Source organism: Ictidomys tridecemlineatus, chromosome 11 (genome assembly GCF_052094955.1).
Source record: "Ictidomys tridecemlineatus isolate mIctTri1 chromosome 11, mIctTri1.hap1, whole genome shotgun sequence".
In the NCBI taxonomy this organism is placed as follows: Eukaryota; Metazoa; Chordata; class Mammalia; order Rodentia; family Sciuridae; genus Ictidomys; species Ictidomys tridecemlineatus.
Window position 1 is genome coordinate 116,018,572 of NC_135487.1, and position 12,591 is coordinate 116,031,162.

At 43.7% G+C, this 12,591-nt stretch overlaps 1 protein-coding gene across 6 annotated transcripts in view; it reads left to right on the forward strand.

Annotated features, from left to right (window-relative positions):
• Nucleotides 1–440: 440 nt before the first annotated feature.
• Olfml2b (olfactomedin like 2B) overlaps nucleotides 441–12,591 on the forward strand; it is a 41,142-nt gene continuing 28,991 nt past the window's right edge. For 2 of the 6 annotated variants that reach the window (XM_013365513.4, XM_021720617.3), the window contains exons 1-3: nucleotides 475–1,080; nucleotides 3,835–4,098; nucleotides 6,656–6,763. In XM_013365513.4, the coding sequence (XP_013220967.2) occupies nucleotides 907–1,080; nucleotides 3,835–4,098; nucleotides 6,656–6,763 (546 nt within the window). In that variant the 5' untranslated portion in view covers nucleotides 475–906. Of the gene's footprint in view, nucleotides 1,081–3,834; nucleotides 4,099–6,655; nucleotides 6,764–12,591 lie in introns of all 6 variants that reach the window. The other 4 variants (XM_078027136.1, XM_078027137.1, XM_040287312.2 and 1 more) reach the window with 4 other exon arrangements.

The window sequence follows — 12,591 nt, forward strand, 5'->3', positions numbered from 1 at the left end:
CCTCTGGGTGGAGGTAGTACTGGGTTCTAAAACCGTGGCGAGCCATCAAACTACCAATGGCGCTAAGTTCAAAGCTACAAGAGATCACGCCCAGAGTCAGGTCCAGAGAGAAGAAACACCCAGAAGAACCAACGCGCCTTCTTTCCGGCCCCAGGTTCCGCATGAAGGGAGAGAGCCGAGTCTTCGCACCGGCGCTCGGTGCCTGCCTCCCACCCCTTAGGAAGAGTCGCTCTTCTGCGAGCGGAGAAAATGGGTACAAGGAGTCCCCAAACTTCAGAGGCCCTGCTCGGGGTCCTCTCCGTTCATCGTTTGCAGTCTGACGAAGGAAAGCGAACTTGCAGCCTCGGCCCTCGCCAGTGCGCCGCAGCCGAGCTGCAGTCGGGGGCGGGGTCGGCGGGCGCCCCTCCGCCGGAGCCCCGTGCGCTTCCCGGTCCTCCTCCTCCGCGCCGTCACTGGCTGCATCTCCGCGGCCCCGGCACAATAGAGGCTCCGCCCTCTCCCCCGCGCCCTCCCTTCGCTGCGCCCTCGCCTCCCGCGCCGCCGCCGCCGCTCTCCTCCCGGCGCCCAGTCCCCGTGCGCCCCGAGGATCCCTGCAGACCGCGTCTGCCTGGACGCCCGCCTTCCACCTGAGCGCGCTTGGCTAGCCTGTGCCGGCCTCCACCTTCGGGTCACCTCCTCTTCCCTGCTCACGCCTCTTTAGTCTTGGCTAGAGTCTGGAAGGCAGGAGATGCCCAGAGTCTCCGGGGCGCACCCTCCAGCCCCGCTTAGCTGCACCCATCTTTAGAAGGTGCGCGGGGCAGCCACTCTCGGGCTCCTGCTAAAACATTCTGTAGCCTCAGTCTTTGCTGAGATCCCTGACCCAAGCCGTTCTCCGTAGGGGCGAAGGTCTCTGTGGTCTTGTCCCTCATGGCCAAGGCTCTGCTGCTAGTTCTTTGCTTCTCTCTGATTGCGGCACGGGTCTGGGGTTCCAGCACTGTCCCCACAGGGACCAGCGAGCCTCCAGATGAGCAGACGGTGGCTCCCACAGAGGATGAGATTCTGCAGAATGAGGCGGACAACCAAGAGAACGTTTTATCTCAGGTAGGATGTCCCGCACACCTTGTCCTGGGTGGTGGCAAGGGCCAAAGGATGGTTCTGGATGAAGCGTTTGGAGGGAGAAGTTTTTCTTTCCATTACTAATAGGAAGGACATTTGGTTTTCGTTTATCAGAATATTTTCTTAAAGGGAAATCAGGGGTCCTATTCCCAAACTCATGAGGTTTTTCAAAGTTACCAAATCTGGATAAAGGAGAGGAGAGGAAAGGGAGGACTTCACAGGACTCTCTGAGAAGGAAGAAAAGGGGTTTTTTTTTTTGGTGTGTTTTGTTTTTTGGGTTGTGAAGAATACTTCTTGTCTATGTAGCTGTTTGTCAGATTTGGAATGGGTAAAAAGGAGGAGTCAGATGGCATAATTCATGAGAGAGATTTTATGGCCTAGGGTGAACCACCCAGGCAGAGACATGAGGTGTAGACGGAGCTACAACATGTGTAATTCATGCGAGGTACCCCCAGAATAGAGGAATTGACAAGACCCAGGGTATTGCAAGGATACAGTGGAAATTTATATCCACAGTCTGGCCTGCTTCTCAGTGGAGGCTGAGCCACAGATTATAGTGATGAGCTTTGAAATATGTCCATTTGTGAACCTGAATCAATCCCCAAAACATCCTGATACCCATTCTATAGATAAGGACCAGAAAGCTAAAGAGTGCTGGGAGTGGTAAGAATCAAACCATCGGGCAATTCTCAGCCCAGAGCTCGTGACTGTAAAAGAAACTTCTCTCTGGTGTTGTAAACTCTCCAGAGCTGGCGTGATGGTATGCAGTGGGTGACACCATGATCCTCAGGACCAGAGATATCAGGGGAAGGATCCCTAGAGCAAGCCCGGATCTCCATTAAGCCCTTAGACTGGGTCTTGTCTCCTTCCTGTAGAGGGAGCGATCAGCTCTGCTTTGAGATTTCTCAAACACTGTTCTCCTCATTCTTCTTTCATAATTATGCTAATATATGCTTTGTGCCCACCCATAACCTCATACTGACCCATAAATCGAAAAGACACAAAAATCCTTCACATTGGGACTCTGGAATATCATAAACAAAAGCTTTCCTGAAACCCGAGCCTCCAGAAAGGAAGGAACCCACCCAGGGTTCTCAGAGCAGGGTTGCGTAGGAATCTAGGATAAGTTTCAGAAAATAGACAGCCATGATTTACTGTCAGCCCAGAAAAAAAAACAGCTGCTTAAGTCACCCCGAACTACACCTCCTTCTTCCACTGACCCATTCTGTATTTGACAACAACACTTAAGCAAATATTAGTCTTAGAAGAAACCCAACCTTGGCAGGGGAAACTCCCCCTACACAGCATCCCAAAGAACATTTCTACTCAAACAAGTTTTATGCCTGCCTGCTGGGATCCTAAGTCAAATGAATTGAACACTCTGGCTGTCTAGGAAGGGAGTCCTGGCTTTTAGTATTTAGGGCATGCTGGAAAGCAACTTGGGGTGGGGGAACCTTTTTCCCCACTAAGTGCCCAGGGTGAGGGCTCTATAAAGTCTGCTCTTGCAAGTGTTTTCTTGTTTGGGGGAAGATGGTAGAAGCAAGAACACAGAAGGAAGTGTTTGTATTGTAGAAAGAAGCAGATGTAGCCAGTTTCCTGGTTTTGGCCCTGGGTTTGGGTTCAGAAACTGCTCTAGGAGCCAAATGAACCCTTACACTGAATAAACCTTACTGACTTCTGGACCTGTCTCTCTCTTCCCAACTCCCTTTCTCCAACTATATTCTCTTTTTTGTTTTCTTGGTACTGGGGATTGAACCCAGAGGTGCTCTACCTACATTCCTACCCCTTTAGTTTTTACTTTTTTGAGACAGGGTCTTGCTAAATTGCCAAGATTGGCCTCAGCCATCTGAGTATCTGGGATTACAGGTGTGTGCCACCATCTGGCTCCCTTTCTCCAATTCTAACCCATCATCCCAGGCTCAGATCAAATACCATTTCCTCCAGGAAATCTTCCCTGGTACCCAATTGGAGCCTCTGTTGACTTCAAATTATACTTTATCCCTGCTCTTCAGGGCACTTATCCCTGTCTAATCTGTGCTATTTTTTATTTGCCTCTTGCACTGTAGGCTCCTTGAAAGCAGGCTGTCTGTCTGACCCATCTCTACCTTTAACTGCACTTCCCCCAGTCCCTAGGAGGTACTCAATAAGTGTCAAATGATGAATCAGGAAAGATGCCCCAGTAGTCCTCAAATCTGAATGCCAACTTTCCAATCATCTCTTCTTCAACTCTTTCTTCCTTTCCTTTTCACATCCAAAACTGGATTCTAGCTGAAGGCAAGACTATTGGAAGAAGGATGGAGCTCATTTTTTTTTTCTTTTAAATGATTAAAGACAAAGGCCCCCTGAAAATCCACAGCCTTCCAAGATAAACGAAGAGAGCTGAACTCCGAGTGCCTTCCCGGAAATGTCCAAGTCAGCAAATTGCTTTGTGATGACCTATTCATTCCATGGTTCAGTGTTGTTTGAGGTGTCTGGCTGGTGTAGGACATTTTTTAGGTGTATTTTATTTGCATATGTACTTATTGCTTTGACTTTTGAATTTTTTTTTACATAAAACTAATTGTTCTCTATATATGGATCTATAACTTGAGTGGCTTAACAATAATTCCTGGAGATTTTTTCCATGTCGATATATATTGTTTTCTCCTAGAGTAGTACATTTGACTAAGTTCATCGACAGACTCTTTGAGGAACCATATATTTGTATAACCCCAACTCATTTGCTCTGTGTGTGTCTAGTTGCTGGGGGACTATGACAAGGTGAAAGCCGTGTCCGAGGGCTCAGACTGTCAGTGCAAGTGTGTGGTGAGACCGCTGGGCCGAGATGCCTGCCAGAGGATCAATGAGGGAGCATCCAGGAGGGAAGACTTTTACACTGTGGAAACCATCACTTCAGGCTCCTCCTGCAAGTGTGCCTGTGTTGCACCCCCATCTGCCCTCAATCCCTGCGAGGGAGACTTCAGGCTCCAGAAGCTACGGGAAGCAGACAGCCGAGACTTGAAGGTAGGAGCTGGTGGGGGGCGGTGCCACAGATGAGAAGCTCTCCTGGGAACCCATGAGCCCACGGGGCCATGGCTGGGGATTGTAAGGCCTTTGAAGGAGGCCAGGCCTAGTCCCTGGAGTCTTGTGTGTGGAGATAAGGCTGTTGTTTTGACAAAATGGTCAATTTCAGCTCTGGAGTCTGAGGGAGATGTGAGAGCAAAGAACACTGGCCCCTCCTCATAGAGACTAGGAGGCCAGGCCTGGGATCCGCTGCCAGGCCCAGCTGGCCAAAAGAACTCAGTGTTCTCCAGGAAAATTGCTGTCACCGTTTCCCGTCAGCCCAGGGTGGATGTTGAAGAGGTAAAAGACAGAGAAGTGAGCCTCTCAGTCCTTGGCACCATTGTTGAAGTGACCCGGGGATGAGAGGCCTGGGGCCTCTCATCAAAACTGATGCTGTGGTCATACCTTATAGGGTGGGGAAGCTCAGGCCCTACCTGGGCATCTTTACTGGCTGACTTCATGTGATACCCCAGCTTTGCTCATGATGTGGGGTAGTAGAATAAGCTTGTTTTTGGAGTCAGGCAAACCTGGGTTTAAATCAGCACTGCATGAACTTGCTGAAGTTACTTAATTTGTCTGACCTCGGTTTCCTTGAATAAAATGTGGGAATAATATCTACTATGAGAATTGATGAGATGACAACTACTGAGTACAGAGCACAATGCCTGATATTCAGTGAGGCATGTCTGTGTAAATGGATGAATGAATGCTCATGTAATGCACTCCTGCTGGTACCTGATACTCAGGGACTAGTAGTCATTGGTATCTCTTAAAGCAGTCGTGTTTATCAGAACAAGGAATGCCCCAGGATTTGGCCATATTACTCAGAGCTGCAGTTCTTCCATGAAACTACTTTCTGAACCATGTGCCGCACTCACTTAGTTCTAGAATGGGACTCTGGGGGAACTTCTGGAACTATATCAGGCAAAATTTCTATTAGGAATCAGAAAATCATCCCATGGCAAACTAATCAGCTATGGCCCTTACCCAGGATACAGCTGTCTTCCTCTGATGCAAAAGAAAAAAAACTTCTAGCCAGGTGCAGTGACACACTCCAATAATCCCAGCAGCTTTGGAGGCTGAGGCAGGGATGATCACAAGTTCAAAGCCAGCCTTAGCAACTTAGCAAGGCCCTAAGCAACTTAGTGAGACCCTGTCTTGAAATAAAATATAAAAAGGGCTGGGATGTGGCTCAGTGGTTAAGTACCCCTGGGTTCAATCGTCAGCACCCACCCCCCGCCAAAAAAAAAAAAAAAAAAAAAAAGAGAGAGAGAAAGAGAACTTCAAAAAACGAGTATTTCTATGGAATGTTTTATCTGGAAGCAAGGCTAGGAAGTGAGTGGGGAATAGAGAGATTGCAATGGATCACCCAGCCAACTCTTCCAGGGTCTGGTTCTTGGTAGGGAGGCTCCATTTAAGCATATCTCATCTGCTTCCATTCCTGTATCCTCACCCGCTAAATGCTATCTGAGCCTCAGCCACCTTCCTCCTAGTGGCACTATACTGGCAGGGGATCATATTGAAAAAAAAAAAAAGTGACAAGTTTAGGTGCCCGATGACCAGGAGCTACCTCAGACATGGGCTATCCGGCCTCCCTCTTGTTATTTTTTTTGGAGGGGATGATACTAGGGATTGAACCCCAAAGTGCTTTGCTACTAGACTACATTCCCAGCCATTTTATCTTATTTTGAGAAAGGTTCTTGCTCAGTTGCCCAGGCTGGCCTTGAACTTGCCATCTTCCTGCCTCGGCCTCCTGAGTTGTTGAGATTATAGGCATGTGCCACCATGCCCACCACACCACTGGGTCTCTCTTACATCAGGATTGGTTAAGCTGTTCCCACTCCCTGCCCAGGGCCTGTACATGCTAGGCAAATCCTCTTACACTAAGCCATTTTCTCAGACTAGCTGAATTTTTTGAGATGGGTTCCTGTTATGGTCTCCAGCCTGTTCTGGAACTACTGGGCTCAATTGAGTCTCTTGAGTTGGTTTTCTGAATAGATGCAACTATGCTTTTGATGCTAAGAAATCATCTCTTGATATCTTCCAGGACCTTTAGTAGACAATGAAGTTGAGGGAGGGTTTCATAACCATATCCTGAAGGTACTTATGTTACAATCACTTTGTTGAGCATTTATAGATTACCTGTTATGGGCCAGGTACTCTGCTAGATATCTTGAGGAAACCGAGATGAAGAAGCTTTGAAGGAGTTATAGTCTAATAGGAGAGATGCTGATGACTGATGGATTCATAAAAGAGTCCTAAACAGTTTGTGAAGATGTTCAGACCTTGGATTTACTTGTTCTTGTAGGATTCTTCTATTTTTTTTTTTTACCCAAATATTTCAGAAGGCAGAATACATCATTTGGCTTGTCCCTACAAATGTGCTTCTAGGGCTACCTTTCAATTCCTGGCTAGTGGCTTCCCTGTTGAGCCTACAACATGGAAATCTGAAGGAAACTTCTCCCACTGTGCTCTCTCTATCCCAACCCTGGACTAACCCCTGGCTCTTGTTTCATAGCTCTCCACCATCATAGATATGCTGGAAGGAGCTTTCTATGGCCTGGATCTCCTGAAGCTGCATTCGGTCACCACCAAATTGGTGGGGCGAGTGGATAAACTGGAGGAGGTAAGGAATATTCTGATTTCCCTTCCCCTCCCTTCCCTTCCCTTCCCCTCTCTTTTCTCTTCTTTTTTGCAGTCCTGGGAATTGAACCAGAGTATGTCACATGCTAGGCAAGTGCTTTTCCACTGAGCTACATCTTTATCTACATTTTTTATATTTTATTTTGAGTCAGGGTCTCACTGTTGACCACACTGGCCCCTAAGTTGCAGTCCTCCTGCTCCAGCCTTCTGGGTAGCTGGGATTACAGGTGTGCACCACTGTGCCTGGCTTCTCATGATATTTTTTTACAGAAAGCATGTGTCCTAACTAAACCCATTCTCTGTTAAGGTCTGTAAACAAGTCAAAATAACACCTGGTATTTTGCCAGGGGAATGTTAGAGTTCGTAAACAAGTCTGGATGGTGCCTGGCAAAATGCCAGAGAGAGTGGTTTGAGAAGTAACAAAAGTGAGCCATTAAATGTGGAGATTCCTTATTGGTTGACTGATGTATCTAGTTTATGCTAATTAAGATAAGCTGTGCAAAATGTATAAATACCTCTGTTGTCCTACAATTAACGCTTCCACTCCTGCTGTATCCATCGTCACCCCCTAGTTATTTTGCCCAGCCAGCCAGGCTGCGGCAATTCTCTTCTTTGGAAAGAGAAAAATATATTTTAAAAAATAAAAATGTAAAGACTTTATTCTTTTTCTCTATAAGAACTGTATAAATAATCTGTTTTAATTTTTATTTTGACTTCCAGGGAACTCAAAGCTAAGTGATATGTAAAATTACAATAAACATCTTACTTCATTTTTAAGGTAGAGTTGTCACCTCCTGGGAATGTGGTTATTGATTTGTTCTTTTTTTTTTTTTTAACTGTTCTAGTGCACATATCTCTGTGTGTGTATGTGTTGTATGTGTGAGAATGTGTGTGTATCTCATCCACTTAAGAGAAAGAAAACATAAAAGTGATCATTTTATTTTATTATTATAATCATTAACACATATTGATTGTACAAATAGTGGGTTCCACTGTGACATTTAAATATATGCGTATATCCCCCCTTGATCATGTCCATCTTCCCTTCTGTCCTTTCTTGCCATACCCTCTCTCCTCTGATTACTATTCCCATTCCCTTCTTTGAAAGCCCTCTTCCACTTTGAGGTCGTCTTTTTCAATTTTTTTTTTGTTTGTTTCCACATAATGAGAGAAAACATATGATATTTGTCTTTCTGTTTCTGGTTTATTTCACTCAACATGATGCCTTTCATTTCCATCTGTTTTTCTGCAAATGACATGATTTTATTTTTATGGATGAATAATAACTCAGTTGTATATATATATGTATCCTGTTTTCTTTATCCATTCATCTGTGGATGGGCCCCTGGGCTGATTTCATATCTTATGTATGGTAAAGAGTGCTACAGTAAATGTGTGCGCATCTTTTGAATGATGACTTTGTTTCCTTTGGATATATATACCCAGGAGTCATATGGCTGGATCATATGGTAGTTGTATTTTCAGTTTTTTGAGGAACCTTCATGCTGATTTCCATAGTGGCTGTTGGATTACCTATTTCTTGGTTGTTATGATTTTTTAAATTCTTTGTATATTCTGGACATTATTCCTCTGTCAGATGAATAGCAGGCAAAGATTTTCTCCCATTCTGTCGGTTGTCTTTTTCACTCTTGATTGTTTCCTTTGCTGTGCAGAAGCTTTTGAATTTGATGTAATCTTATTTGTCAATTCTTGCTTTCGGAAGTCCTATTCAGGAAATTGTTGGCTGTTCCAATATCTAGGGGTGTTTCCCTATTTTCTTGTAGTAGTTTCAACATTTCAGGTCTGATTTTTGTACAGGGTAGAGGGGTCTACTTTCAGTCTTATACACATGGATTTCCAGTTTTCCCAGAACCAACTACTTGTGAAAAGGCTGTCTTCTCTAATGTGTTTTTGTGTTCTTGTTGAGAATCTGTCAGCTGCAAATGAATAGGTTTATTTCTGGGTCTTCTATTCTGTTCAATTGGTCAGTATCTCTGTTTTTATGCTAACACATGCTGTTTTTATTACTATGGCTCTATAGTGTATTTGGATGCTTCTAGCATTGGTTTTTTTTTTGTTGTTGTTTGTTTGTTTGTTTTGTTTTTGCTCAGGATAGCTTTGGGTATTCACGGTCTTGTATGCTTTCATATGAACTTTAGGATTATTGTTTCTAGTTTTGTGAAGAATGGGTATTTTGATGGAGATTGTACTGAGTATGCAGAGAGTTTGGATATTTTAACAATATGAATTCTCCTACTCTAAGAACATGGGAGATCTTTCCATCTTCTAGTGTCTTCTTCAATTTCTTCAGTGTTTTGTAATTTTCAAAGCAGTCTTTCAGGGCTGGGGATGTGGCTCAAGCGGTAACGTGCTCGCCTGGCATGCGTGCGGCCCGGGTTCGATCCTCAGCACCACATACCAACAAAGATGTTGTGTCCGCCGAGAACTAAAAAATAAATATTAAAAATTCTCTCTCTCTCTCTCTCTCTCTCTCCCCCCTCACTCTCTCTTTAAAAAAAAAAAAAGCAGTCTTTCATCTCCTCAGTTAAGTTTATTCTTAGATTTATTTTTTTTGAAGCTATTTGGAATGGAATTGTTTTCTTGCTCTCTTTTCCAACAATTTTATTATTGGTATACAGAAAAGATATTGATTTTATATGTATGTTGATTTTGTACTTTGCTGTATTTTGCTTATCAATTCCAAGAGTTTTCTTGTAGCTAGAATCATATCATCCAGAGGGATATTTTGGCTTCCTCCTTTCCTATTTGTATCCCTTTCATTTTTTCTCTTTCCTAATTGTTCTAGCTAAAAATTCAAGTACAATTTTGAATAAGAGTGTTCAGAATGGATACCCTTGTCTTGTTCCTATTTTTGGAGGAAATGCTTTCATGTTTTCCCTATTCAGTATGATGTTGGATATGGGTATGTCATGTATAGTCTTTATTATGTTTTGGTATGATCCTTCTATACTTAATTTATTCAGGATTTTAATCATTAAAGGGTGTTAACTTTTATCTAATGATTCTTCTGCATCTACTGAGATGATAATGTGACATAAAAGTAATTTATAATCAATAATGTTCCTACATTGGACATTCAGGCTGTTCATGCCCAGGATGAATACCAGTCCATAATACCAGTAATATAATGTTCACAGTCAAAGTCACCACATCACTTTGGGTATGGAGGAATACACAACTGGTGCCATGGTTTTCATTTAATGGTATGTGATGTGATGTAAGAGTTATAAATAGTTATAGACATAACAATAATGGAGACATTGTTTTGTGGTTGTAATGCTTTATTTATAAATAAGAAAGTCTAGTCACCAGAAAAGTAATATTCATCATTCAACCCTACTGGTAAGAGGCTTATGGATATGTTTTATGGACTGGCATCTAGTTTTTGGACTGATATTTGAAATAGTTACCAAAGAGCTGCTACTTCAAATAGAAATCTATTCTTTAATTTTCATAATGTTACTTATAAGTGATAAATTTAATAAAGGAATAACTGTAAACATATCAGTATTCCTCATGGGGAAAAATGGACTTTTGAGGGTCTTTTTCGGGGTTCCCTGATAAGTGTTTAGTAGATATGGGATGTAAAAAAAATATAAGAATCTCTAGTTTGTAGCTGAAAGAGTACCTGACTGAGTCAAGACAGAGAAAGCTACTCTTTGCCTGCTATTCCCAAGCAACCATATCTTAGGTTCTCCATATGTAAAGTGGGAATGGAACCCTACCTACTCCATATGATTCCCGAGGGAATAAAATGCACACTAATTATTATGAAAATATTTTGAAATGATTAAACGTGGCACTTGAGTTATGACCAAGGAGAGATTGGGGCACACATTCCTACATTCCTTTGCCAAGAGAGCTAAGACAGAGGTGAAAAACATTGAAGTTAAAAGGATCATTCTAGCATGTTCCTTCTATTCCTAAAAGTAGTCTCAAAAATGTAAACCCAGCTCCTTCTCTACCCACCCTTAAGCTTGGCCCCTTCAGCTCTGAATGTTGCCATTTTGTTCTTGGTGGGGTGGCAGGTCCACGGTCACTTCAGTTATAAACTCTTAAGAAAAAGGGTGAGGGCACTGGAGTCAGAGCTTTGTAGACAGGTTGATGTGGCCAAGAGGATCATATCAGCCTCCTGAAATATCTGCCCATTCTCCCCAAAAGGGGCTACCTTAGAGACCTAGGACACAAGCCATCTTGAATCTCTCCTTCCCCAAGCATTACATTGAGAGCTGGAATGATGAGACTGGAAATAGTCAACACCGTCCTGCTCCCAGGGGACTTCATGCAAAACTTCTGTCTGATCCTTCCAGAATGGTTCAAAAGGAATTGAACCAGGGTCCGATATTGGACAGTATCTATGTTTCCTGAGCCTCCCCTGAGATATGCCCCTTTAAGAAAAGGACTGTATTTCTATGGATCAAGGGGCATTGGCAACATCTGCTTTTACCTGACTTTGGTAAACATGTGGTTTTAGTCTGTCTAGAGAATACAGATTGGGAAAGTTAGCTGTAGGGGAAGAGCAGATGGCTTGGGAGGCCAAGGTCAGGGACCCAGCCTCTGAGGGGGCCAATGGGCTGGGTTCTGATCAAGGGCTACAGTTCATCCCCAACCTTATCTAGCAGCAGAGCCTCCTCCTTACTGGCCAAGGGTAGGAGTGTGGATGAATTTGGTGCAGTGCCAGCTCAAATGTGTGGTATCCTGTGTATAGGAGCACAGTAACTGGGGCTTGGCCAAAATGAACTTTGTGTTTTTTTTTTTATTTTGATACTGGGGATTGAACCCAGGGATGCTTAATCACTGAGCTACATCTCCAGTACTTTTTATATTTTATTTTGAGACAGGGTCTTGCTAAATAGCCTCACTAAATTGCCAAGGCTGTCTTTGAACTTAAGATCATCCTGCCTCAGCTTCCTGAGCCACTGGGATTATAGGCATGCAGCACTACACCCAATGAACTTTATTTATTTATTTAGTTAGTTAGTTAGTTGTAGGTGGGCACAGTACCTTCATTTCATTCATTTATATGTGGTGCTGAGGACTGAACCCCGGGCCTCACACATGCTACATGAGCGCTCTACTGCTGAGCCACAACCCTAACCCCAAAACAAATATTTTTATATGGATGGTAATATCTCTTCTTTCAAAACTGTGGTATTTAGTAGCAAACACTGGACTTTTATAATAACGATCCCTTATATTTGTATAACATTTTACAGTTTCTAACATTTCATATACACTTAGTCCACTTGTTCCTGTGAGCTGGGCAGGATGTGAGATCTAAGGAAATTAGATGAATCCCCTGAGATCACCGTGCAAAGACATATAGGGTTGGAGCTCAGGCCTTTTGGCTCATCGTCCAGGGCTCTTTCTAATCAACTGCGTCAGTTTCTTCGAATCATTCTTGTCTGCCCTGTAAGCATCAGTTTTTCCTAACCAGAACTTGAAAATAACAGTTCTTCCAAGGGAGTTTCTAGGCAGGACTGTGGCTGCATCTCATAAGCCTCATTAAACAGAATTAAAGTTGAGTTGGGGAAGGTCCCACCCAATGGGAGTTTTCCCAAAACCACAGTCCAAGAGACAGGGTGCTGTGGTATGACAGGAGGGTCTTTGGTTGGGCCCAGCAGCCATGGAATGGAATACTGTATCTTGGATTAAGGTTGTCTCCTGGCTTGTGCCGGCTGTCTGGAGTGTACAGTAATTGAAAAGGCAGAATGTTGGGTAAATGGATAAAACATTCCCTCTCCAGCCTGGCTCTGCAGAAGGAATGGAAGTGAAATTCTGCTCTGGGTC